The sequence below is a fragment of the Syngnathus acus genome, chromosome 11 (assembly GCF_901709675.1).
Source record: "Syngnathus acus chromosome 11, fSynAcu1.2, whole genome shotgun sequence".
NCBI classification, from domain to species: Eukaryota; Metazoa; Chordata; class Actinopteri; order Syngnathiformes; family Syngnathidae; genus Syngnathus; species Syngnathus acus.
The window spans coordinates 6,354,867-6,380,570 of record NC_051096.1 but is presented as its reverse complement, the minus strand read 5'-3'; the positions used below and the strand labels follow the sequence as shown (position 1 = coordinate 6,380,570).

Below are 25,704 nucleotides of genomic sequence, written 5' to 3'. Positions count from 1 at the left end.
AGTCGTTACTGTAAATAAGGAAGAGTGGGAAGCATCAACCCAAAGCAAATTTATTTTTTGCTTACATAATAAAAAAGCTTTTCAACCTAAAATGAAAGGGGCTACAAACAGGCCCACATTGTAATTCCTACGGGTCGGAAGACACGAACTTGAACTTCCTTCATTTTGACTTTCCCTCCATTGTTCATCCACACTCGCCTCCATCACATATCCATATGCTTCCAGCTTTGATGTGTTCCCGCAACACCTATGGACCTCCCTTCCCCCCTTACATGAATGGTTCTACCAGCAAAGGGAGATTCATTAGCTCTAAAAATAAAGCATTTCTCCTTCTCCGCGCTCCTGCCGTGTCCCGTCCCCCAAGGCCATGCCGCTTTATGGATGAGCCCCTGTCTGTTCCCCTCATCTGGGGGCCTGCCGGTACTCTCTGGAACCACGGCAGGCGCTTTCCCAAAGGACACTCAAAAGCGGTTAGCGCTTCGGTTCTTCACTTGGGCTTTGTTATTGCCTTCATCTGCCCTCCAGCCAATCTGGACTTAGTCCTTTTGCAGTAGGTTGAGAGCACGCCGGCCGGCAATAACGCTGGCTCCATTATCCAAGTTCCACTCTCAACACATCTCTCCAGTACTATCCATCACACCAAAGCGCTTCAGTCACCAAAACAATCCAGCATTATTTTTTTCTTGTTCTGATATCGTGTCCCACTTTCATCTATTTCAGTGCCTGTCACAAGGATGCAATTTTTGTCCTAACATCATTCACACTGAGTTGAGTTAGCGCTCATTTCCATTGCTATCTTATGAAGCCAATGAATTGCGTTACTTTTTGACACTTCAATCTGTGTTTGCAGAGCGACGGCGAGGCAGAATCAGAACAAGCTCTCCGTTCGGCTCTGCTCGGATGCGGAGCAGCACGGTGCTCTACCACGTCTCCGGGCACCTCCACAGCAGAAAGAAGAGCAAAATTAAGCTCAATAAGGTATATCATCACACAAACATGTGGTGGTATCATCAAATTGATTTGATTTCTGCATGGGTTCTATGCAGAATGTGTTTGGCGAGCCTCCCGCCCTGCCAGAGTACAAGGTAGCAGACGCCAAAAAGTCCAAATTCATCCTGCTGCATTACAGCACGTGCAAGGCCGGCTGGGACTGGCTGATCCTGCTCGCCACTTTCTACGTGGCCGTGACCGTCCCGTACAACGTGTGTTTCATCGGCGACGACGACGACTTCACCCGCAGCACGACCGTCAGCGACATCGCCGTGGAGATTCTCTTTATCCTGGGTGGGTTGCTCACTGCCGGTGTTTTCAATAGCGTGCTCTTTTGACGTCGATATTTTTCCCCCAGATATCGTTTTCAATTTCCGCACCACCTACGTCAGCAAGTCAGGCCAAGTGATCTTTGACGCTCGGCAGATTTGCTTTCACTACCTGACCACCTGGTTCATCATCGACCTGGTGGCCGCCTTGCCCTTTGACCTGCTCTATGCCTTCAAAGTCAGTGTGGTGAGTATTTTTTTTATTTTTTGCTCAACCCCTATTGTTGACAATAACAGAACAAAATCAATATAGCTCCGCGACAATAGATTTGATCCAAACCTGATGATGGACATCTTGTGAATCGGAAAGCACAGCTGACATTCCTCCAAAGCAGCTTCACACGGATCGTTCCCATTGCTGCTCGGCTGCCTCTTTGATTCTCTCCATTGATCGCGCATACCGAGCCTTTCAATTGTATTCTATTGCATCATTAAAACTTTTTCTGCACGACTTGACTCGAACGCAAGACACCCTTAAGGAGAGCACGGTGCGAGGGGAAGCGCAGCGGTGGAGCAATTAGGTGGAGGTGTACAACTCGACCCTCGCCGACTGATGCTTTGCTTTACGATGCTGTTGACTTTCACTAACAGGATCCTCCGTGTCGTAAGGTCCACCGTAAAGTCGCCTCATTAACACGGAGATGTAAAATCAGCTCACGCTTTATTAGATACAAGTCGCCAAGACAGTGTACAGCGAAATGCGATTAATCCCCCTCAAACAAAACTAGAAATTAATTTTCTAAATTTACACTTCATTAAAACATACAGTAATGACATTATTAAATAGAGTTGAAGAAAACATTTTTCTGTTTCAACCCAACACATTGTGTTGCTCCTGGTATGTATACCTTGGCCACAAGGGGGCAGTATAATACAGTGTATCTAAATATACTGTACTATACAGTACACATCTCTTTTACTGTATATTATTCAACCCAATTTTTTTTTTTAAATGCCTAACAATGGAGGAAAGGAGTGTGCACACTGACACGCTGCCCCAAGGCAAAGGTCCTCTGTTTGGTTCCAGAGTCTATTAATGGAAATACCACACAGTCCCAGTAGATCCCAATTAGGTTCAAGGCCCTTTTACCCCGAGGCCCAGCGCTGCAGGGGTGGGCAAGAAATGGACTGTAATTGCTGAAATGTCCTCAATAAAGTTGTTGATTTCGTATCCAGAATCCATCAGCAATTGCTGATTCAACCTGTTCAATTAAGAGCGTACCTGCATATTGTGCTGCGTATGTAAAATAATTGAAAACAAACAAGACTGCTCATGTTATAGCTCATGGGGGGGGGGCAAAAACACATTGCTGCTGGGAGGAAGAAAATAAATGAGCGTTGTTGTCAAAATGACACCCCTGCGCACAGAACACCGAGGAACGACGAGCGAGAGTGGAATTACGAGGCGATGGAAAGGCGTGAGATGAAGGCAGGAATAGCCGATGGAGAAATCCGCAACGTATGGACGCTTATGTGGCTTACTGGCGGAAGGAGAGAGATCCTCCGTCGTCTCACCATAGGTGGGATGCAGGGTGATGATAGATGGTGGCGAGAAGATGAAGCTGCTCCCTAAGGCCTGGTAGGAGGCTTCATTACCCCTCCATCCTGCAGCTCTCCTCTATTTCTCACAGCAAGAGTGTATGTGTGTGTGTTGAAACAAAGCAGCTCCGATAAGAAGTGACCACACATTTTTCTTCTTAATATTGTTCACATGCCATCAGCGTGTATTTCTCTTCCATATCTCCTGCCTCACTGTCCCTAGTTGCAACATTACACGAGTATACACAATACTTCCATAGCATTTATGTCCTAGTTTTTCATACTCCCTAGTTGGGCTCCCATATGTGCAAATATAGTTGGAACATACGCTAACCTATCATCCGTGTCCTACATCCCTGCTAAATAATAGCTGCCTCCGCATGAGAGGCAAACGCACGGTCAACGACTTTCAAACGGGAGGCTTATCGTGTTACGACTCCATCTCACGTGGTCTTGTCTCTTTCGCCAGGTGTCCGTGGTGCACTTGTTGAAAACGGTGCGCCTGCTGCGTTTGCTTCGCCTCCTCCAGAAAATGGACCGCTACTCGCAGCACAGCACCGTGGTCCTGACCCTGCTCATGTCCATGTTCGCCTTGTTGGCTCATTGGATGGCCTGCATCTGGTACATCATCGGTAAAATGGAAATGGAGGCCAACGCCTACAACTGGGATATTGGTGAGCAATTTTAAATTCATATATGTAATATATAAATTGACCAGCATGTGTTTTTCCTGTTGCATTTGAAATACAGTCAAGTAGGCTACCTATAAATATGTGCAAGAAAAGGTGTTTTTTAGCATCTACATTTAGATGATGATGAATCATCATTTTTATCGATTCAGGCGTTTGTGCAGACAGGTGATTGTTGATTCGGCTGATAATTAATGAGTCAAGCCGAGGCTTTCCCCTCAGTACGCAGGGCCCCTCATATAATGAGACCCCCGGGGCTGGTCAGTATCGATGAAGTGCGCCGCTCGCAATTACCTCTCGCTGTTGTCCTCACGAGCCGTTCCGGGTCAGCATTGACCGGGCCGTGAGAATGACGGCGATTCCTCTTGACCAATTACTGCGTCTCTGTGTCATAAAATACAAGGAGGCAGGATTAATGCGTTGTATCCTAATTATGTATTTTTGATGCCGTGCGTGCGTTGAAGTCGGGCAGCTGTGAGGGGCTTCTATCCAATTACCATTCATCAGTGTCTGCGCTAGACTCTCCAGGGATCCGCTGCATGTCTCCACTCTGGCTTGACCAGGGATTAGTTCTGCTTCCAAAGCATCTGATATGCTTCTGTTGAATCCATTCTTCTAGATTTAGCCATGTCCTTCTCCATAACAACTGAATATTGATATGAATACGTACGTAATATACCCAGGTTGGCTTCACGAGCTGGCCAAGCGTCTGGAGTCGCCGTATTACCCCATGGAAAGCGTGAACAACACCGGCAGCGGGCCGGCCATCCGCAGCGTCTACGTGGCCTCGCTCTACTTCACCCTCAGCAGCCTCACCAGCGTGGGCTTCGGCAACGTGTCGGCCAACACCGACATCGAGAAGATCTTTTCCATTTGCGTCATGCTTATAGGAGGTAGGCGGAAATAATTCCACACATACTGTACTTAGATTCTAATTTTGCAGGCGCATCAATCAACTCGATTTAATTGGGTCAGTCTGATCCACTTTCTGCTCGTTGAACCAGCGTTTGCATTTAGGGGGGCGAAGAAAGGTAACCGTGGCGGGGTTTTCCCCCGTGGTCGTTCCACCCTCACGCCTGCAAAATGTTAAATGTTCTTGAACACCCGGAGGCTTCCACGCTCACTTTTACATACGCGTGCTGCAGCACTCAGGGCGGTGCTGTGTCAATCGTAGCAATTTGGGACAAATGTTCTTGAGGATCCAGAGGTGATATGCAAAAAAAATATGCAAATGTCAGCCACTTTTCTGAAAAACAAATGTAACAGAAAATGTGTTTTCTTCTTACAGCATTAATGCACGCATTGGTCTTTGGCAATGTGACAGCCATAATCCAGAGGATGTATTCCCGCTGGTCCCAGTATCACACCAGGACCAAAGACCTCAAGGACTTTATACGAGTGCATCATCTGCCGCACAGCCTGAAGCAGCGAATGCTGGAGTATTTTCAGACAACCTGGTCAGTCAACAACGGCATCGACTGTAATGAGGTACAAACAAGAGGGTCCCCTCTCTAGATCTCGAAAAAATGGTTGTCTTCGAGTTGGAGTGTCCTCACAGAGGTTATTGGAGGACATTTTATGGGCAAAATGAATGGTGAGACACAGTGTCTCGTTCCAACCTTGAGCAAAGAGTGAGGCAGGCAGCGTAATAGCGGCTCTTGGCTCCAGGCTGCAAATGGCTGTGTGAGACAGCTGTCACCATCGCGCAGCGACGCCGAGATGGAGCGATGCTGATGAATCTCAGACAGATGAATTAAAGATGAGCGTCTTGATTACAGTCGGCTAGGCCCTGATGGCTCATTGATCAGTCTTATGTGTTGCTGAGCTCCAGATTTTAGTCCTGACAAGGGAGGAGAGACAGGCGGCAAATACGTTTAGCTTTTTTTTTTTTTTTTAAAGATATATCAGACGGCATTGTTTTGAATTCGATTTGGTTGCTTTTCTGTGTGTGGCAACACTGTGTAGTTGTGATTCATTCATGAACCGCGTGGAAGAACTACATCTACTGCTTCTTAATCATAATGATAATGATGTAGAGAGAATATTAAAATTCTCCTTGGGTCCGATGAAAGGCGCTATATATTGAAGCTATTATTACTCCTCGTAAATCCAGTAATTTATTTATCGTAATTAAGCACATTTTAAGGACCCAGCCATCCGTTATCTGAACCGCCTATGATGTGATTATACTGTAATATTTAATCAACAAAATAAGAATTGTGGCATTAATAATAATAAATGAATTGAAAAATGCACCCCAACTTTTATGTCTTGTGGTCTTCCCAGCTGTTGAAGGACTTCCCGGATGAGCTCCGCTCCGACATCACCATGCACCTGAACAAGGAGATCCTGGAGCTGTCCCTCTTCGCCTCGGCCAGCAGGGGCTGCCTGCGCTCTCTGTCGCTCCACATCAAGACCACCTTCTGCGCTCCTGGAGAGTTCCTCCTCCGAGAGGGCGATGCCCTGCAGGCCATCTTCTTTGTGTGCTCCGGGAGCATGGAGGTCTTGAAGGACGGCATGGTGTTGGCAATTCTTGGTGAGATTTACCGTATATATCCTATGAGTCCCTCCGTGCCTTTATTAAAACTTAAAAAGGAAAAGTGCAGCAGCAGCAGCAGCCTTGACAATGAGAGAGCCTCACTGTTGGTTCCTTGCAAATGAGCCCATTGTTTGGAAAAGGCCGCCACAAGATTTAACACCTAAACACCTGAAAGCATTTATAAACAAACACCTAAAGACATTCAAAAGCAGAGAGAACCAACAACGTACATTGGCAACAGTCTGGTTAGCTTTACATAACTCTTTGCAGACATGAGTTCTCCTTAATGAGCTGAAAACTTTTGGCAAAAATGCAATTCTGCAAAAAGAATTTATTTATACAGCAAAGTAATTATTATAATGGTGGGTTTTTATCAAAAGCATTTTTAGAGGTTTTAATGAGAGGAAAACAAACTGTAAGATGCGCTAAAAAGAGTAATGTGGCACCTTCAAAGACACAAAATGAACTGTTCCAATTCATCATGATTTTAATTTATTATTATTACTTTACTCACTTGGCCATAGTTTGGAATCTGCTTTTTTTTTTTAACCATGATTCATGACCAATAACATTCATGTGAAATATGTTTTTTCCCAGGATGAAGTGGTGTAATTATACAAAATGTCTCAATTCACAGAACCAATCTGAATCATAATCCAAACCAACCTGATTCCCAGGAGGAGATTTTCCATCCACAAACATCTGCTTGAAACGGCATCTCGCCTTGAATCGATAATGATATTGTTTATTATGCAGAACGAGTTTGTTTATTCCCTGCAAGTTAATTGCGGCGGAGCAAAGTCAATTAAGGACACAACTTAGAAAGCGCCAAAAGAGTAAAAGGTGGAGAAAGAGGTTGAAGCACATGCATTTTATTTGATTTTTGAGCAGAACCTCACACAATGTCCCCAATTCTGATGTGTGAGCAGGTAAAGGCGACCTGATTGGAGCCAACCTGTCCTTAGACGACCGAGTCATCAAAACCAACGCGGACGTGAAAGCGCTGACCTACTGCGACCTGCAGTGTATTCATTTAAAGGGTCTGTATGAGGTGCTGGACCTCTACCCGGAGTACTCACATCACTTTGTGCAGGACATTCAGCAGGATCTCACTTACAACCTGAGGGAGGGACAAGAGACACACGTGAGTCATACATGGAGTTTGAGTGAAATGTTGATAGCACAAGATTGAATTGAGTCTTTTAGGGTGGATTAATTAACCGATAAGAGGTGTGTGCATGCGCCAGGATTTTAGCCCAAAAAAAAAAAAAGAGTAAGCCGGTCGATTGCTCCCTTTAAGGCCCTTTTCCCTCTCTGGCTGTCTTCCAGGTGAAGGCCAAACTGTCCACTGCAGCTCTTGACTCTCAGGTACCTTCATCACCTGCAATCTTTCACATACATATTTTGAGGGCCATGATTCAAAAGATTAGAGTATGCAGCCCGGAATGTTTTCATGGGCTCATTACAGGGTATGAAACGTTTCATTCTTGACCAATTGCTGATGATGGGAATTGTGATGGAGGGTCAATTAGGCTGCACCTTCACTTTGATATAACCGTCAGCTTTTTTTTTTTTTTACACACCAACAAAATCAATCCAGCATTCTTGAACTTTGTACTGTTTGTATTTTTTTTTTCTTCGAGAGTTGGGTCGATCGATATTTGCGCCTTTACCCTAACCTAACCCCTATCACAGCGGCTTCATCACAATGTTGTACAATCCTTTCGCCTTGCTTGCATGTCAAAATGTCATCATTTATTTTGATGTGTACACATCTTTGAAAGTACTATAAACAATCCATTATTGTTTCCCTCCGCTCCCAGTCAGGTGTGAAAAGGAACGGGCGACTCGTTCAGGGTTGCGCGCCTCTCGCCGAGACCCAGCGGGGACATGACAAAGACGTGAGGCAAGATGATGATTGTCTGTCATCGGAGCAGAACAGGGCAGTGACCCTCAGGGCCGCCGGCGGGTCATCTCCAGCCGACCGAGCCAATCACCGAAGCGCAGGACGCAACTCTGCAAAGTCTGGAAGGATGAGCCAGGATATTACACTGGTCACTTTGGACCCTTGCGACTTGAGCCCCAGGTGAGTTGGATAGTTTTACACTGAGTAGGACGCTCCCACATTACACCATTACATATCTGTGCAGAGTCGTGGACGGAACAAAGGACAACGAAGGGACAGAAAGTCTGCTGCCCTTCCCAGGTTTCTCTTCCAACCGTGGTTGCCATGACAATGATCCCACCAGTGCCTCAGCATCCACCACAGGTGCTAGCAACACATCTCATTCACATACAGTCAAGTGAAAATGCTTACTTGCCTTGGCCTGTTTAGCTATGATTAATGTGACTTTGTAACATTTCTGGCTGTCAGATGCTGGGTTTTTTTTTTTTTTTTTTTTTAAATGCGCACCTCAGCACTCCCGGGACTGATTTGAACCGCTCCATTTTATGTCACAGAAACGCCACACATCAGCACGGCGGAATTAGCTGCAAAAGCCGAGGAGACCAGAGGACAACTCCGACATCTCAACCAACAGGCGAGTGTGTGCGTGAGCGAGCGTATGCACGTGTGTGTGTGTGTGTGTGTGTGTGTTACACAAGCGTGAAAAAAGTTGCAGACATAAAGGGGCCGCTGAGATCTTCAGTGAGTGGTAACAGCCGAGGCTTGCGCCATTTTAATCATCTCCAAAACGTGTAAGCATGTCGATAAACCTTCAACCTTTGCCTTTTAGCTCTACACTTGCATACATCTCCCTGAGGGTTAATTCTTTGGGGTTATAAGTATGATGACAATGCATGGCCTAACGTGGTCCCCTGTGTTCTGCGTAATAGAAAACACGATGCGTGAGTCCTCAGAGAAGCCCGGGTCAATAGCAGCTTGAATAATTGCACAATAACGACGAGAAGGAGCTTGCAAAGCATTCAATGACCTGAGGTCAAACATTTTTCTGAGGACTCACATTACTTATACGGCTGACAAAAGCTTACATCTTGATCGTGTTTTTGCTTGCCGCCGCACGGCCGACCACCTCCCACAATTCTTCTGTGAGGTGGCAAAGCAGAACTGCCACCGTATTGACGGCGTGTCAAATTGGCCTGTCGCTCTCACCATTTCTATTTTTATCCAAGCCCGAGTTTGGACTGGCCCGCTACAATCGGTGCAGCTGAGTGTGCTAGCATTTAAACGTGTTCTTCAGTCAGTCAGTCAGTCAGTCTAAACCTGCAGCGTATGCAGGTGTACCTAATGTTGTGGCCAGTGAGGGGTTTGTCGTCTCCCACCTGCCGTAGCGGCAATGCTGCTGGGTTGGCTGGTGTTCTCTCGCCGGTTGCTGGTATGCATGATTGAACTGATGAATGGCAATGAGTGCTCCAACCGGCACAGGCAGATGGCACGTTGGCATGCTTTCATGGCCCTCTGTCCACATGCCCACCCCCCACGCGTGGATGGATGGATGAACTGACAGACAATGCATTGATGAATTGAGTGATTGAATATCGCACGTGTTGTTTATTTTGCTTTGTTTATTGGAAGGTGCTAAACCTAGGCAGGGAAGTAGCAGACCTTGGCCAGGTGATGAAGCGAATGGCCCAGCTCATGGAGACCCTGATGTCATCCGGGCCCCAAGCAACAGTGGCGTGCCCCACACATTGCTCCCCGGGCCAGCGCATTCACCCGGCCCACGCGTGCTACCCTTCCCCGCCCTCGTCTCAGACTCCCTCCATCTGGACGGACACGCCCCCCTCTCGGCTCCCGGCGCCCTCGTGGCACAGACCCCGGGACCTTCAGCTGGGGTACGCCCCCGGTCCCTTTCAAACGCAATCCTCCTCCATCATCGCAGAGGCACACCTGACTTCCTCGCCCTTCGGCTCACCGGAGACTCACCGATGCAAAGACGGGCTTTCTACCTCTATCAGGTCAAGGGTACACGGTCCACCTCCGCAGGACGGGAGTGACGCGAGCCCTCATCGGAGCTACGGGCGCTCCCCTCCCTGTGGACTCGTGGAGCTCTACCAGAACCAAAGTAAGAGTTTGTAGCAGGCCTGCATCTGGCAGCCGTTGGCCTTTCTTTCCGTAGACATGACTGGGAATGATCACATGTTTTTTGCAGGGATGCAAGGTCACTCTTGCATTAGAGACACAATGAAAACACGCATGAAAACAAATTGGTTGTGTTAGCGTTAGCTTTTTTGCATTTTGCTGTTTATTAGGACAGGGATTAAAGGTTAAAGGCAAATAACCAAACCCCTCCCTCCCTCACTCCTTCCTTTCCTTTTCCTTCTGCCACCCGACTACCCCCTGAGGCACCTTCCCATTTGAAAGCAATTTGAAAGCAATAGACACACAGTAGGAGTCTTTCTACCCATGCAATTTATTATCGGACTCCGAGGTTTGATACCTTTTTCAGGGCCGAAAAGATGCAGGTATGAAAACGTTAAGGCTAGAAGAAGAAAACAAATCCTCTGAGGAGCCATTCACGATGAGGAGTCTTTAGTGAAGGTGGGCCATCCCCACTCAACCGTTTGCCGAAGCCTCCTACCTACCTCTCACTGCTCTTTCCCAAGGACCAGCCCTGATTGCTCCTGGTTATCCAACACGTTGGGGGGATGAAGAACAAGAGGTTAGACATATTGCACTCTTTCCGACTGGTCCTCGGGGAACCGGGGGCGGTCGGGTTGGGGGTGCTGGCTACGCTTGGCTCAGAACAACTCCGGGCCTGCTGTCACACTAAGTAGGCTCCGCTTCTCCCTCTCGGGCTCTTTTCCAATATTTCCCCATCACCGGTTCTCGGTCCCCCTTCCGTGGTCTCTCTGTGCATGCTAGTCGGAGCACTTTTTTGAGTAGTTGCTGTAGACGCACATTAACATGCCGCATGTCCCAGCTCGCCATTTATCCTTCTATTTAAATGACAACACTGTTTTAATAACCAAACTTGACATTTACTGATGCATATTTATTGATGTGGGTTCATTTTTTGAAACAGCCAGGTAATTTAAAGCCTAAAGGCATCAGATGCATACCTGTTGTGGGGGGGTCAGGAGTAGACCGATAACAAATTGCTTAGGCCGTTTCCCTGATGCTCATCAAGGCTTTTTGGCTCTGACATTTGTTTTCTCGCAGGTGAAGAACGAAGGCAATATTCCCACAGAAATGCACAGTATTGAAGACTTTTATATTTATATGAATGTATCAAAACAAAATGTATTTTTATACCTTAAAGAATGCAAGATGTTATTAGGATACGAGGTAGTGCCAGTTTTGTTGGGCAGCATAGGCGGGGATCCCGAATCGGACAAAGGTCCTGACTGGCTTCTGATGATTTGCGTTAATGTTGTATTAAGATCCTTTGCACATGGAATGTACTGGAATGAATCATTTTATCCTCCCTTCAGATTTTGATATTAGATCCGAGAATTGATATGCTAATAAATGACTAACAGGACTGTTAAGTCAGGGTCGTTTTTTTTAAGTATTCTTCAGTGTTTAAATATTCATCCAAAGTAGCTGTTCTTCTTTCCTAGGAGTTTCTATCAACTATTTCCCTCATCCATAGTAACATGGTATCATTTTTCCTCCCTACAGTGAACTCATCTTTTATTAAGCATTTCTCATGATATCACTCAGTCCAAACTGAGGCCCATCCTGCTTTGTACCCAACCTGCTTTTTTTTTTCCCATTCAACTGGAAAGGTCAGTTAGATTTGGCTAACACGAATGCAGAACGATGTAAGTACATTCAACTATGTGAGAATTTCTTACTGTTAATTTCTTTTCACAATGTTGAAATGTACCAGCTGTGCTGAGGATGTGAAAAATATTATTTGCGGCCCTCATCCACGCTAATCTTGTGGTTGTGTGTACAGCCACACTGATCACTTGAGTGTTTTACCGTTTGTGTGTGAGATGCCGTCTGCTGTGTTTGCATTGCAGACAAAGGAGAGGACGTGAATGGAGCTCGCACGACACTTGTGTGTTTGATAAATGACTCTGAGCTGCTCCCATGTGTGCTATGGTACAAACGCTGCCGCCGCAAAGGGTGGCAGAACAATAGGTACGTCACAAGCCGGAGATGAATGGTGGCTTCCTTTCATCAAGTTCCATCAAGTGAAGCTTCTGCAACATCTGCCGAATGACGGCGTCTCCTTCTCCTTGAAAGGGAAGTGACATGTTCTTTTTTTTTTTTACCACTAGATTGCAGGATCGCAATTAATTCATTGTGTATCTGCTGGAGTGGTATAGCAAGCCCATTGGGCAGATTTTGGAAAACCTTGATCTTAAGGTTTATAAACTACGCCATCTGCTGTTCACATCTGTTTATGGAAGAAAAATTGAAAAAAAAAAAAAACTTTTTACTGCTTAAATTTATTAACAATTTTATCATGCTCTTTGGCTGTGAGCTGATAGTCTTTTATTAAAAATAGGAGTTCCATCTAAAATCCTTAAAACAGGAGCAAATATTGTGAACGTTTTACCATAATGTAGATGATCATAGATTATTATGATTATATACATTTTTTGGACAAATATTAGGGTGACACAAGCTGCTCAAAGTGCCACTGCTGCGTGGGATGCCGCGTGCAGGGGCGCAAGACGAGGTCTCCCGCACCCGTCTGGGCACCGACTTGATCCGATGGTGTGCCACGTCCATCCTTCACAGCCTCCACACACAACAGAGACTGCCGATGTAGCAACTGGCCACTCAGCTGGAAAGAAACAAAACCTTGCAGACCAGAAAGTCATCTCAAGAGGTTATAAAAATCTTCGCTCCTGCTTCACCTTTATGAACGTCCACTGGAGCCTTTCACTGATTGGCTGCCAACACTGGGAGAGGACCACCTGGTCTCCAACGGCGTCCATACACAAAGCCCCCGCGGGACCCCATCGCACTTCCCCGTCGGAGTTGAGGTCACAATGCTGCAATAACCTGCAGGTTATCTTTGTGGCCTGTGACTTTCTTGCAGTGTGAGGAGACTGTTGCCATGGTTACCTGCCTGCCTGTGCCACTGCATGGCGCTAGGATCATGGCTCCGACATGCGCCCCTTGACCTGGATGGTGGTCGATGCAGCCATCGACTGCGACGTTGTACAGCTTCGAAAAGACAAAAGTGACTCACATTCAGTATTCGACTAAGTAAGTATTTTTCTAAATATTTTCTTAAATATTGCCCTAGAACTAAACTGCGTGTTCCCATATTACCTCGCCCGAGAATCCTGGTCTATCCTGCGGAATGTAAAGTTGGGGATGGATTGTCGTCAGGTACCAGTGGAAGTCCCTACATCCCAAAGTCATCTTCAACTGCTGGCGCTCGGTAATATTCGGCCTCTCAGACTGCACGTAATAAAGCACATTTTTGTACATTTTGTACGGGCGTACTCCGATATCACTGGACACACACACACCTGCCTAATAAAATGAGCCAGCGTGTCCCGCCTGTAGAAAATATTGCGGTACGTGTCCATCCACGTGTCAGCTGTGCGGATCTTGTTCCTCTCAAGCTGCTCCTGGTCTTGGAAGCGGGAAGGGGGGCGGGGGAGGCGGTGGTCTAGGTGGGCCACTCGGGAGCAAGGAACCACCTCCATTGAGCCTCCGCACGACCACACCTTGGATAGCGTTAGCAATAACAGCAGGATTAGGTTTCCTCTTCCTGTTGGATTCTCATTTGAAAGAATGTGAATAACAATCTTTTGCATCCCAATGAATTCATCACATTTCCCTAAAATGGGGTCAAATGGTCAAGTCCTATTCTCTTGTTATTTTGATCTCTGGTGGAAAGCAAAACATTCCAAGACCATTACTTGAACACAACATTCTCAACATCTTGGCTAAAGGCAAGTGGATCACCCAAGCGCAGTGAAAAACCATTTACACATGATTCATATTTCTTTGTGCTGGATTTCAAACAAAAACAGACCCTGATTGACAGCTCAATCTGTTCCCCTCCCCACAGTAGAATCCCAGGATCAAAGGCTCCCACTTTATGGAAGAAATGTCTGTCCAAGGCCAGAACTCCACCTCCTAATGCTGGACTCCTATTGCAGTCAGAATCAGAACAGGTTGAAGTAATCACAGCACAGAAGATTGAGAAAAACATTCCTCTGATGTGTTAAAGCGTCGGAACAACGGAAGTTCAACTTTGGGCTGTAGTCAAGACACAGAAAGGCCATAACAGCCTGTAAACTCACAATACAGGTTCAACCGCCAAGTCCGAGTCCCCGTCCAGCAGTTGCGGTTTGGATTCCCAGGAAAAGTCCAGATTCCAGTCGAAAACCCCCCACACTGGCCACTGGGTGGCGTTGTACTTGAAAGTCTCCCAGTGGATCACATCCATGATGGGGGAAACGACTCTGGTCCTGCAAAGAAACACCACATCCATGACGTGCGTGTCTGTGTCGAATAACACGCTGTCTTCTATTAGTCCTGTCTCTGGATTACATGTGTTTGAAATATTTCTTTCATGTGGTTGAATGATAGCGACAACAAATGTGGAGCAAAACAGAAACGGAGACTATCCATTTCCCGACCAAAGAGAGCTGCCTAATTGGAGGCCTAATTGGAGCCACACCACGAGAGCTGCACCCCCTGCTACGGAATGACATCCATTTGACATCCTACTAGCATGTACTACTGTGCTCTTTGTCTACTGGTGTGGGGGGCATGAGGTATTTTTTTTTCTTTTTATTATTAGGTGGGCTCTTACCTGTCCTGGGCCACCCTCTCCAGGAGTGGTTCCAGCCAGCCGTTGTGGCATTCAACGTGTGAGTCCATGAACACCAGAACCGCCCCCGAAGCTATGGATGCACCCAGGTTACGGCACCCTCCGACCCCGAGGCGCTTCGTGCTGCGAATCAAACGTACCCCATCCAGGTGGGACACATATTCACTGAGCTGAGTCTTCAGGTTATCTGGAGAAAAAGAAATATGTGTTGTGATGAATACATGATGGAGAATGCATAAGAATCTATGGACCACCGCCATACTATGATTCCTGTACTTCATACCATGTGTACTGAGGTCGTCCACTAGGAGGAGCTCCACCAGGAAGGCACTGGGCGCTGTGTTGATGACGCTGTGCAGTGTGCGTAAAAGTGTGGACCAAGCCTCATCGTGAAAGCAGATGACCACGCTGGCAGAAGGCAATGATTCACTGTACTGTTCGCCAAAGCACCTATCACAAAAGAATTCATCTGACACTGAGTAACGTATCCACACCGAAGTAGTCCATGCGTAAAAGTGATTTTGTTTCCCCGACTCACTTAGGATGTCGCGCCTCAGGCAGTGAGATCTGGTTGTCGTATTGATCCTGCTCTTCTTCTTCCACACGACCGGACAGAAATTCCCTCCTCGACGCGGGCAAGAGCATCTTGTAATTCCCATTCTTATGCCGCAGGTCTTTTGCGTTCTGCGTGGACGCCACGAACAAAAGTTGGTCCTCCTTAAGCGAGTTGATGGGGACGAACTCGGGTACCAGCTCCAATTCTGCGTCTCCGATCAGCTCCAAATCGTCCGGCGGATCCGGGGGCCGCTGGAAGGGGCGGCGTGGGGCGCCAGCAAGTGTCTGGTGGGAGCGTTGTTGTTCTTCTTCGTGGAAAAGGTCAGAAACGATCAACAGAAGCAAAGTGACTCCAAGAAGCAACAACCATAAACACAACATCCTCCGGTGTCTGCCCCACAGCCCCATGTTGCAGAGAGGCTCCCAAAAACTTAGCCCAGTTCAAGTCTCACTTCCATGCTTGCGTTTAGTCTATCCAAAAAAGGAATCCACTGCACCATGAGCGCACCGACCACATTTGAATCCATTAGACTGGACGAGCAGGTTGCCCGGAGCACCAACAACTCCCATTACTGTGGAGTGGATCGCCTGTCATCGTGCACACCCCGCGGTCCTAAAGCCTGCAGGGCTCTCGTTTGGCTCCTCCAATTACCCAAGCCGTTCCTCGCGTTTGGCTCCTCCAATTACCCAAGCCGTCAAAAGAAAGTCTATTGCATAGAATTGATCAAAAATGTAAGTTTTTATATTTCTTTGTGCGATTAGACAAAGTTGTAGCCACACCCCTCGCTCAAATGGGTAAGCTCAAATTCATCCATGATCCTTAGCAGAAGACTCAAGACTGTGAATAATTTTGGAGAGTACAATTTTTTACAAGCCTGTCTTGAAAATAATCGACATAACTGAACAATGACAACATCAAGTTGTGTGTTTGACAGTCTTGCTTTGGTACTGTTTGCAGGCTGCAGGCCATCTGTCAAAGTCAGAAAACAGCAGCATTCGGGTCCAGTTTGGATCTCATGGTTCCGTCTTGGCAGTTTGACAGTTCATCTGGATGAAGGATAAGACGATGGAAAATCGAGTTTTCCCAGCAGGTTGCTATCACCGTCAGATTTAGAGTTACAGCACTGCAGTAAAAATATTTTTATGAGATTTTTGTTAACGCATGTTTAACCCCTTACTGCACACACATTGAATTAAACATTGTTTTTTTTTTTTAAGTACACATCTGCAAACAGTATATTTACTGCACCTCCTCTACTTGGGATGACAGGGCAGCGTTTCCTCTCATGTTTGTGATTACAGCGGTGAGATGAGGACATCTGAGAAACACGAACAGGGTTAAATAAGAGTTCATTTGTGTGTTAACCAGCAATCTGCGCTAATGTAGCACGTCAGGGTTATTGTTCTTTGCAGGAGCTTTTCTCAGAGAAGGAGCAAATGTGGTAGGTGAAGAAGAAAGAGAAGGCGGACCCAAATGAGAGGCCTGCGTGGAGGAAAAGAGAAGGGGTCAGCCCAGGTTAGTTGCTTGTGTTCTGGTGGGAACATGTTCAGTCATAGGGCAAATGGGGATAAAATAATATGCGTTTCCAGAAGCAAACACTCCCATATGTCGTCTGTTAAGCCAAAATACACTTGAGAAGGCTTCCTCCCACCACAGAGACACACACTCACAGGAGGAATGTGTCTGCATTCCACTTCCCCATTAAAAATTTACTGGATGTGCCCAGTGAGAAATCTTTTGATTTGTGAACCTAACACAAAGACTTTAAAATTGTACATATGATCTCAACAGGATAATGAAATTGTGTCTTATAAAATACCAAAAGGGGGAAAAACATGAATATACATTTTTTATTTGGGCTGTTTTATTTTGTGATAATTATTTGATTGCTTGTATGTATGTAATGTTCTGTTTTACTCCCAGGGCGCCACGGTTGTTCCTTTCCCCGAATAAAGCCCACATGAGACCACCTGTTTTTAGACAGTGTGACCACCAGGGGGCGCAGAAGCACATTAACTGCACTTAAAACCCAGGAACCATTGGAGGGAGGAGCTCAGTAAACGATTCAAGTAAGTTGACATGTGCAGGCGTTTTAGTAGTTTAACAGCATACTTGCCATTGATACGAAACCGATTCAGTATCAGAGTGGAGGCTCCACGTCGGCCGCTGGTCATCTACCTGCACAAATCAACGCCAAGCTGTTTTCTAAAGGTACTACTTGCTGCCTATGTATGCCTTCATTTACCTTCTACAGAGCATTGAGCCTCTTGTGACTAGAGAGGGTCAAAATATTAGGTCCACCAGCACGGTCGAACGAGACTAATTATTTTCAAAATATGATTTTAATCAGTGCTAAGTGGTTGTGGAAGATAAATTATTATAATAAAAGGTAATATAATATCAAGTTTATTATTTTGTCGTTTGACCATCAGTCAAGCTTTTTGAACACTTTAAAACATCGAGATTACAAACGTTCACCCCTCAGTCAGTCGCCACAGTTTGGCTTTAGCTACTGGTGCTTCTACTCTGGGAGCTAGTTTACCAGCCAACGGAGTAGAAGCACTTGTGGCTAAAGTCAACCTGTGGCAGGGCTTTCCAATTTGTGGACCTGGACTCTGAAATGAAAAGGAACAGCCACAATGACTCAGTTTTGGTTGACTTTATTTTTAACTGTAGACTCGAACCTCAGACGACCAACAGCAGGCCAAGCTCCTAAAATGTTGCAAAGACTCGACAGGACAGACACCTGCACATAAACGAGGGGAACAATCAAGCGTCACTTTTGTAAGTTTATTTCAATGTCAGTACTGACAATAGAGGCAGCTTTGAGGACCTTTTTGGAGAATGTCTTTGCCTAGCAGGTGGAGGATCATGGTGACCAAGTCCTAGACGGCATTTTTACTGGAACTGAACTGCATCGAGAGGGAAAAAGGCAGGCAATTCTTTTAAATAAAATATGCAACAGGGTTTGGTAGTGTGTGAAACCTGGCTGCATTTTAGACAGGAAGTTGATCACAACTTTATCTGATGCCCTGCACCTAGAACAACCAAGTGTTAAGTACTTGGATTCATCCAATTTGTATTTTCAACAGGTTCAAACCTTGGAGATAAGCTTTTTCTTCACCGGGGAAGATCCATGCGGCAAGAACCCGGTCCTTTGGCATCACCTAGTGGACAAAAGCGGGAAGACACGCTTAATGACTTCAGCGCGCCTGTTAAAGTTAAAAGTCCCAATGATCGTCACACACACACCTGGGTGTGGTGAAATTTGTCCTCTGCATTGAACCCATCCCCGTGTGATTTTAATCCATCCCCTGGGGGAGAGGGGAGCAGTGAGCAGCAGCGGTGCCGCGCTCGGGAATCAGTTGGTGATCTAACCCCCCAATTCCAACCCTTAATGCCGAGTGCCAAGCAGGGAGGCAATGGGTCCCATTTTTATAGTCTTTGGTATGACCCGGCCGGCCGGGGTTTGAACCCACAACCTTCCAGTCTCAGGGCGGACACTCTACCACTAGGCCACTGAGCTGTTGCCACTTGAATCGTGATTGTGTCACCTGCTGGAGTAAACTTTGCAAACATTTGTGCATGGCTGAATGTGCACAGCTTGCTGGCCTGAAAGACACGGTAAAAAAGTAAGTATTCTACTTTTAAACTGACAGCCTTGTGAGCTGGTTTGGCTTAGCTATGCTACATTTGGTGGGCATGTTAAGAGAAGACATGCAAATGTCTCATGAAGCCACACCAATGACAGCTTTTGGAGCCTGCAGACAAAGAAAAAGAACATTACTTGATTTAGTAACTTTGATATATTTCATATAAAAACTGAAATTCTGCCATTTTGTAGTCAATCTGGTCGTTGTGTTGCAGATACAGGCCTGTGGACAGAAAAGAGATAAGCATTATCCACTTTGAAACGCATAGGTAGTTCAGGCTCAATTTGAAGACTCTCACCTGCAGACAAAAGAAGACAATTAAAACGCATATGCATTATTATGCATTTGTTTCATTCTGTTTGAATGTGAATTGTTTTGTCTACTTACCTTGAGGTAACAGCGCCGGCGTCCAGATGGCAAATGAATGCTTTTTGGTGCAATTTAAGGCGTCCATTGCCAACGCACGTCTAAAATTTAGCTTGCACCTTAGCACGCTGTGAGCAAGTCAAAAAGAGAAACTCAACGTTAAAAGTGAGCAAAAGCAGTTAGGTCTTAAAAGCAAGCAAGAAAGTGTCATTTGTACTTACCTTGTGTCTAAAAAAGAGAATACTCACATAATCGAAGTTTTAGATGAGCTGGTGGAAATGCGTGCAGAGCTGCAGGTGGAGGAGGACTCCTCTCCGTCAGAGGCGGCGTGCAAAACTGACTGCTTCGTTTGCCCGACTTTTATAGTGTTCCGGTGATGACGTCATCGAAGAAAAAAAAAAAAATGAAAATCCGCATAGATAAAAGGTGAGTACACAAGTTCAAGGGGGGGCTGGGCTCGAACCCGCATTTCGTTTTCATTAGGCAATGTCGTAAACCACTCGACAACCACCTGGCATGTCAAGGAGCGTCCGAAATGTTGTTGAGTTACAGGTGGTCGATCGGGTTAAGCTTTTGCCTGGTGTTCCGGAGACTCGAGTTCGATTCTCAGGCACATGTATTGGACAACACTACATATACTAAATCGACTAATGAGAGCAAGATCCCTGTTTTGCCTATTATGTAAAGTTTCTGCCTCGAGTCCGAGACTCATGTATCTCTGTTTGATATACAAAAGGTACTCCCAATGGGTCTCGAACCCAGGTCTTCTGAACACCAGGTAAAGTCTTTGCCACTTTGACGTGAAAATTTCGTAGTATTTTTGCGTATTTCAGGCACAATAAATACATTTACTAAATCGACCTTAAGATCCCTGTTTGGGTAAAGTTTTTGCCTTGTGTTCAGAAGAAACAATTTCGAATCTCAGACTGTCCTCAATTTACTAAATAGAGGAAATAGGGCTTAGTGTGTGGATCGAACCCATGTCTGCTGAACCAAGGACAGCATTGCTTGGGAAGTGGTCAAAGGCTGACGTCCCCGCTGGACCTTGTGACTGCACTCCAACCTAAAATTGAAGACTCACGTGACACACTCGAGTGCAGTTTATTTGTTACTTTGTTTATTGGTGATCATAAATAAAGAGCTTAAATTAATCACACTGGTGTCTTCTTGTCTGCTTCAGTCACAAACAAAACATGGACATCCACTAAACCATAAATTTTAAGATGCTTTGTTGACCAGTAGAACCCCGCTTGATGGCTGGTGGGTGCAGTAGGTTCCTCGTGTGCTGAAAAAGGCGACGCACTCGCCATGTTGCCACACCCGCACTTCATGACTCACCTGTGCACACCTGTTTCCAATTCACCTGCAGGTCTGACGTCACGTCCACCAAGGCAACCTTTATCTTTTGCACACTAGCGCCCCCCGGTGACCTGTCATGATGACTGCTTTGGCTTACTTAATGTGCTGCTTTTTCTTTGACCTTTAAAATGAAAATAAATTTGGGCCAAGACCTTGTGAGTGGTAGCAACGCTGAAACAATGATGACAATCACGTTGGATGACAGACAGTTTGGACGCTTTCCTTCTGCTTTTGAGCTTCTGTGGTGCAACAATCTTTGGCCCACCGTTGGGTCAGTAAAGTAAAGTCATAATCCCGTGGACGGTGTCATAAAAGGTTGCAGTCCAGCCATGCATTCTTCTTCAAAAGTAGACAGAAGAAAAGAGGAAGCTCCCCCACTCCTCATGACTTGCTTGCCTCACGCACTCTAATGAGGGATGAGATGCGTCTCGTTAAGCAGCGTCACATGTCAATGTGCTCACCAGCACCAGATTCAATTATTGCCCACAAGCAAACAAACAGCCAAATCGCAGCAGGACGAGCAGGAGAGAGGGAGAACATCACGTCTGAACTCAAGCAGAAGGACTACTTTACTTTTTTTTTTTTTTTTTTGGAAGATGGGAGTCTTGACATATATTTTATTGCTGGCATGCATCTATTTTGTCTCTCAAGCGGATGGACGCAAAAGTAAGATATTTTTAGCGGTTACTGTTTTTAAATGAGTGTATTTAATACTCTTCATTTTGATTGGTACAGAAAATAACACTTTAAATATTTGCGATTTGACAGTGATGATGTCCTCCATCTATTCTATGAGACTATTCCAGAGTCTCATGAGTTTCATTAGCTGAGATTCCGCTGAAGTTATTTTTTTTTGTCTTAACAAGTATGAACAATTTCTTTCTCCAGCATATGCTGACATGTTCCCCCACAAGCACATCCCCCCAGGAAAGTCTCCTTTTCCCATTCCAAGCATCCCCGGCTGGAATCCCGACAGCGCCCCGTGGGACGACTACCTCTACCCGCCCATGAAACCCAAACCCAAGGAGCTCATGAGAAGACGAGGCGAGTTCATTTTATTTTGCGCCATCTTGTGGATGAGCGTGTTCTGCTGGTCACGATATCGTGCAAGCGTAGATTGATTCTGATAAAGTGTTGAACTGATGTCACAGGAGGTAAACCCACAGTGCGTCTCACCAGCGACAGCCCCGCACTCAACGGTTCCGTCATCACATTCACGGCCAAGCTGGAGTATCCCCCGTGCCAGAAGGAGGACGACAGCGGGGAGCTGGTGTGGGACGAGCACTGTGACGACGGTACGGAGCTGGAGGCCTCAGGTGCTGCTGCTCAAAAGGCCCCGCCGGGCCTTCGCAACACACTTTCAGAAGAGCGCTTCAAAAGACTTTGCTTTATTGCAGCCAATGGACAAATACGCTCAGGCTACGTCTTCCACTGGACGTCCTGGATTGACGATTACGGCTTTGGCAAATGCCCGGACGCGACCAAATGCAACGTGTTCCCTGACGGGAAGCCCTTCCCTCAGAGTAACGACTGGAGGCGCAAAAACTACGTCTACGTCTGGCACACGATGGGTGAGACGCCTCCACACACGTCATCGTATTCCTTTCACGGTCATAGTGGCTATAAAAAGTCTACACACCCTTGTTTAAATCTTTTTCTTTTTTTTTTCTTGATTCAGGGCAATATTTTGAGTCATGTGACGGCCACTCTTCCAGTCTGTCCCTCAACACCTCCAGTATCCCTTTCGGAGCAGAGGTCATGGAGGTCATGGTGTATCGTAAACGTGAGCGCAGGAAGTACAGTCCCTTGAGTAGTGACAACACCATTTTCTTCGTCACAGGTAGAATACACTTTTTCATTTATACGAGAATTTAAAGAGAACTAGAAACTTTCTAATCAAGAATGCTCTCTGTGCGAAGATTTGATTCCAGTGGCAGTGGACATCTTCCAGAAGTCTGCTGTCAACCAGTCAGCCGATAACGTGTTCTTCCGAGGCGAGGATGTAGTCTTCCGAGTGCATCTCCACGACCCCAGCGGTTACTTAAAGACGGCGGCGGCCGTCGACTATATGTGGGACTTTAGGGACGGCAACCAGGTGGTGACCCATCGCGACGTGACCACGCACGCCTACAGCACGGTCGGCAACATGAGCGTCAAGTTGGTGGTGGAGGCGGCGTTTCCGGCAGAGTGTCCGCCTGCTCCCGCCACGTCCATGCCGACAACATCCACACCACCCCCAACTGGTAACAATGCTATAAATTCGATTTTTTTTGTCTTTAGAATAATTACAAATTGTTGCTAATGATTGTTCTTGGTGGTCATGTTTTTATTCCACTTTTAGAGCGCCCCACGTCTCCACCACCCATAATGACGACCCCCCGAGGTGAGCATTGAAAACCCAAGGAAGCTAATTTGCATGTACCCTAAACATGCCTGCAAGTCCCACAACTTCATGTAAACATCTCACTTCTTTCAACCATCTCAGCGATACCCACCTCATCTCCTGTCACCATGACAACGGGCTTACCCACCACAGAAACCTTCCCGTTCATCGGTTCCAGCGTGACCCCAGAGTCGACCCCCTTTGCTTCGCTTCGTGCCAAACGTGTGCTCGAGGACAAGGAGTGTTTCCGCTATGTGCACGGAATCTTTGTGGGTAACATCAGTATCATCGGTAAGTGTCAGAATGGGTCTGGGTCAGGAGTTTGCAGTTTTATCGGTTTATAAGCATGCTTAAACCATTAAAAATAAAAAGTACAAATAAATAAATAAAAAACGAATAAGTAAAAATACAAACTATAAATATAAATCAATATTAAAATATATTATTTTTATTTTTAATGGTTTTAGCATGTGCTTCAGACCTTTACCACAAGAGGGCGACAGAGCATTTCAAAACATCCATTTATCATCAATCTGTACATAACCAAGTGGAGTGATGGTAAATAGATGTTTTGCATTGCCATGTCTATAAATATAAATATAAACTTTTATAATTTTAACAAACGAATATACTTAGAAATATTTTGTATTGCTATTTGTATATTTAATAATTATTTATAGTTATAGTTGTATTTTTACTCATTCTTTTTTATTGGGATTTATTTTTAATGGTTTAAGCATGTGCTTCAGATCTTTACCACAGGAGGGCGACAGAGCAATTCAAAACATCCATTTATCATCAATTTGTACATAACCAAGTGGAGTGATGGTAAACAGATGTTTTGAATTGCTCTGTCTATAAATATAAATAGAATTATAAATATTTCATATTGCTATTTGTATATTTTAATATTTATTTATATTTATAGTTTGTATTTTTACTTATTCTTTTTTTTATTTCTATTTTTAATGGATTAAGCATGTGTTTCAAATCTTTACCACGAGAGGGCGACAGAGCAATTCAAAACATCCATTTATCATCAATTTGTACATAACCATGTGGAGTGATGGTAAATAGATGTTTTGAATTGCTCTGTCTATAAATATAAATATAATTATATTTATGTTAAACTATACATATACCTATGAATATAATTATAATTATAAATATGAATGAAGATAAATATACAAATAAACATAAAATACACAAAAACGATAAGATGAACCTATATATAGGGTTTGCAAATGACACGCCGATTCCGATCCTAGAGAATAGAGGCTCTCTGACATCGCAATTGGCATTTGCGTCGCTTTTTTTTTTTTTTTTTTTCCCCCACAGAGCCCAAGCATCCACTCAAGAGCAAGGCCAACAGTCGCATTGTTGACGTGTTGGCTGCCAGAGTCACCAAGACTGACATCAGCTTCCTGGTAAAATGCCTCGGCAGGTGTGTGTGTTACCTTATCTCTAGCGGTAAAAGAATCACTGCCCAAGTAGAGTTCAAGTCTTACCTCGTCTTCAGCGTCCCCAAGTCAGCCTGCACCATCGTTTCGGACCCTACGTGCACTTGGGTGGACAGCATCATGTGCAATGACGTTCCTCCTTCTGCAAAGTGCGAGGTGAACCTTCGGAGAACATTTCCGCAGCCGGGGACCTACTGCGTCAACATTACGCTGGAGGACTCTCGTAGCCTGACCCTGACCAGCACCACCGTCACCATCAACAAGTTGCAAGGGACTCCTGGTGAGTGACAGAGAAAGTGTTAGAGATATGCAAAATGTTAATGGACAATTTCCCCTTCTGTAGATTCCAAGAACCCTCATACTACTGAGGTGGTCCTCACTGCAAGTGCTCTATTGGTAGCCTTCTTTGCATTGATTGCATGTGTAGTTTACAGGTAAGTGAAATAGCAATATCGATAAAGATAAAATCTAATTTCAAAAGGAAAAAAAGTAGCCGACCTGTGATGACATGCAACACATTTTTCTTCTCTTTCCAGACGCTACAAGGTGTACCGACCCATCCGTAGGTCGCTGTTGGAGGATGCCGACAGACGCACTGGGGTTGCAGGACGCGTGATGCACTTGAAGGGGACGCTGTTTCCCTCAAACGAGGAGCGTCATCACCTGCTGACCGAGAGACATCCCCTCTAGGTGCCCTTCTGTCATAGCAGTTAATGGTAAATCCATTGCATATCAAAGACGCCATTAAACTCTAAAGATGACATTAACGATCATAAAGTGTGTGTGTTGAGCTGTTGGCTGATGTCAGAGAGGAAATCACTGTACGTAATCATTTTGCAAGGAATACATTATGCAATATGGCGTTTCAAGAGATTCTAACATTAAGTGTAAAGCAGTCAAGCTTGAACTAATAATTCGACATTAACAAGAATGTGATGACTAATAAAAGCTGCCAAGTAACAAATCTCCAGAGAAATGTGCTTGCATTTAATTACGGTTATAAATCCAGGATCATTCAAACACGTGCTACCTATGCATCCATCCTGTGGAAGCCACTTTTGCTTGCAATTTGGGCATTCGATATGCAAAGGAATCATTTGATTTAAAATTAAAGGGGCAATATG

At 45.4% G+C, this 25,704-nt stretch overlaps 3 protein-coding genes and 3 long non-coding RNA genes across 10 annotated transcripts in view; 3 read left to right on the top strand and 3 right to left on the bottom strand.

Moving 5' to 3' along the window:
- The window catches only part of kcnh8 (potassium voltage-gated channel, subfamily H (eag-related), member 8), a 28,359-nt gene extending 18,032 nt beyond the window's left edge, over positions 1 to 10,327 (top strand). For both annotated transcript variants that reach the window (XM_037264618.1, XM_037264617.1), the window contains exons 4-16: positions 851 to 978; positions 1,047 to 1,284; positions 1,349 to 1,506; positions 3,328 to 3,532; positions 4,231 to 4,440; positions 4,836 to 5,035; positions 5,834 to 6,083; positions 7,016 to 7,230; positions 7,416 to 7,454; positions 7,910 to 8,172; positions 8,237 to 8,355; positions 8,547 to 8,626; positions 9,622 to 10,327. In XM_037264618.1, the coding sequence (XP_037120513.1) occupies positions 851 to 978; positions 1,047 to 1,284; positions 1,349 to 1,506; positions 3,328 to 3,532; positions 4,231 to 4,440; positions 4,836 to 5,035; positions 5,834 to 6,083; positions 7,016 to 7,230; positions 7,416 to 7,454; positions 7,910 to 8,172; positions 8,237 to 8,355; positions 8,547 to 8,626; positions 9,622 to 10,125 (2,609 nt within the window). In that variant the 3' untranslated portion in view covers positions 10,126 to 10,327. The remainder of the gene's footprint in view (positions 1 to 850; positions 979 to 1,046; positions 1,285 to 1,348; positions 1,507 to 3,327; positions 3,533 to 4,230; positions 4,441 to 4,835; positions 5,036 to 5,833; positions 6,084 to 7,015; positions 7,231 to 7,415; positions 7,455 to 7,909; positions 8,173 to 8,236; positions 8,356 to 8,546; positions 8,627 to 9,621) is intronic.
- A 2,151-nt stretch (positions 10,328 to 12,478) lies between these two features.
- On the bottom strand, positions 12,479 to 16,198 carry LOC119130736 (polypeptide N-acetylgalactosaminyltransferase 15-like). Its single transcript, XM_037264648.1, has 10 exons — positions 15,342 to 16,198; positions 15,087 to 15,253; positions 14,786 to 14,990; positions 14,271 to 14,438; positions 14,000 to 14,117; positions 13,488 to 13,688; positions 13,285 to 13,416; positions 13,075 to 13,176; positions 12,864 to 13,001; positions 12,479 to 12,790 (listed from the first exon to the last, which is right to left on the bottom strand). The coding sequence occupies exons 1-10, from the start codon at positions 15,764 to 15,766 to the stop codon at positions 12,614 to 12,616; spliced, it is 1,833 nt and encodes a 610-aa protein (XP_037120543.1). The 5' UTR covers positions 15,767 to 16,198; the 3' UTR covers positions 12,479 to 12,613.
- Positions 16,199 to 17,887: 1,689 nt separating this feature from the next.
- Positions 17,888 to 18,548, bottom strand: LOC119130763. Of its 2 annotated transcripts, none has more exons than XR_005099508.1 (4): positions 18,460 to 18,548; positions 18,193 to 18,271; positions 18,044 to 18,105; positions 17,888 to 17,974 (listed from the first exon to the last, which is right to left on the bottom strand). It is a non-coding gene; the product is annotated as an uncharacterized LOC119130763 (long non-coding RNA). The 2 variants fall into 2 exon arrangements; XR_005099507.1 differs by lacking the exon at positions 18,460 to 18,548 and adding an exon at positions 18,345 to 18,452.
- A 404-nt stretch (positions 18,549 to 18,952) lies between these two features.
- On the top strand, positions 18,953 to 19,365 carry LOC119130767. Its single transcript, XR_005099513.1, has 2 exons — positions 18,953 to 18,991; positions 19,227 to 19,365. It is a non-coding gene; the product is annotated as an uncharacterized LOC119130767 (long non-coding RNA).
- LOC119130765 lies at positions 19,219 to 19,823 on the bottom strand. The gene is made up of 3 exons (XR_005099510.1): positions 19,600 to 19,823; positions 19,400 to 19,506; positions 19,219 to 19,234 (listed from the first exon to the last, which is right to left on the bottom strand). It is a non-coding gene; the product is annotated as an uncharacterized LOC119130765 (long non-coding RNA).
- Positions 19,824 to 21,191: 1,368 nt separating this feature from the next.
- On the top strand, positions 21,192 to 25,548 carry gpnmb (glycoprotein (transmembrane) nmb). Of its 3 annotated transcripts, none has more exons than XM_037264639.1 (12): positions 21,192 to 21,403; positions 21,626 to 21,781; positions 21,889 to 22,053; positions 22,135 to 22,308; positions 22,416 to 22,577; positions 22,657 to 22,980; positions 23,079 to 23,120; positions 23,223 to 23,411; positions 24,459 to 24,564; positions 24,640 to 24,856; positions 24,923 to 25,014; positions 25,117 to 25,548. In XM_037264639.1, exons 1-12 carry the CDS (start codon positions 21,334 to 21,336, stop codon positions 25,268 to 25,270), a joined length of 1,851 nt encoding a protein of 616 aa, XP_037120534.1. In that variant the 5' UTR covers positions 21,192 to 21,333; the 3' UTR covers positions 25,271 to 25,548. The 3 variants fall into 3 exon arrangements, with proteins under 3 accessions (XP_037120534.1, XP_037120533.1, XP_037120535.1); XM_037264638.1 differs by having other exon boundaries at positions 21,196 to 21,403; positions 24,640 to 24,860; positions 24,924 to 25,014; XM_037264640.1 differs by having other exon boundaries at positions 21,199 to 21,403; positions 21,889 to 22,032; positions 24,640 to 24,860; positions 24,924 to 25,014.
- The last annotated feature ends 156 nt before the right edge of the window (positions 25,549 to 25,704 follow it).

Coding starts and splice junctions, on each gene's coding strand:
- LOC119130736 (XM_037264648.1), bottom strand. CDS start 15,766: ATGGGGCTGTGGGGCAGACACCGGAGGATGTTGTGTTTATGGTTGTTG. Junction 15,254..15,341: donor CCTGAGGCGCGACATCCTAA/GTGAGTCGGGGA, acceptor CTTTTGTGATAG/GTGCTTTGGCGAACAGTACA. Junction 13,002..13,074: donor GCAGTGGCACAGGCAGGCAG/GTAACCATGGCA, acceptor AGGTTATTGCAG/CATTGTGACCTCAACTCCGA.
- gpnmb (XM_037264638.1), top strand. CDS start 21,334: ATGGGAGTCTTGACATATATTTTATTGCTGGCATGCATCTATTTTGTC. Junction 24,861..24,923: donor CAAGTTGCAAGGGACTCCTG/GTGAGTGACAGA, acceptor CCCCTTCTGTAG/ATTCCAAGAACCCTCATACT. Junction 25,015..25,116: donor ATTGCATGTGTAGTTTACAG/GTAAGTGAAATA, acceptor TTCTCTTTCCAG/ACGCTACAAGGTGTACCGAC.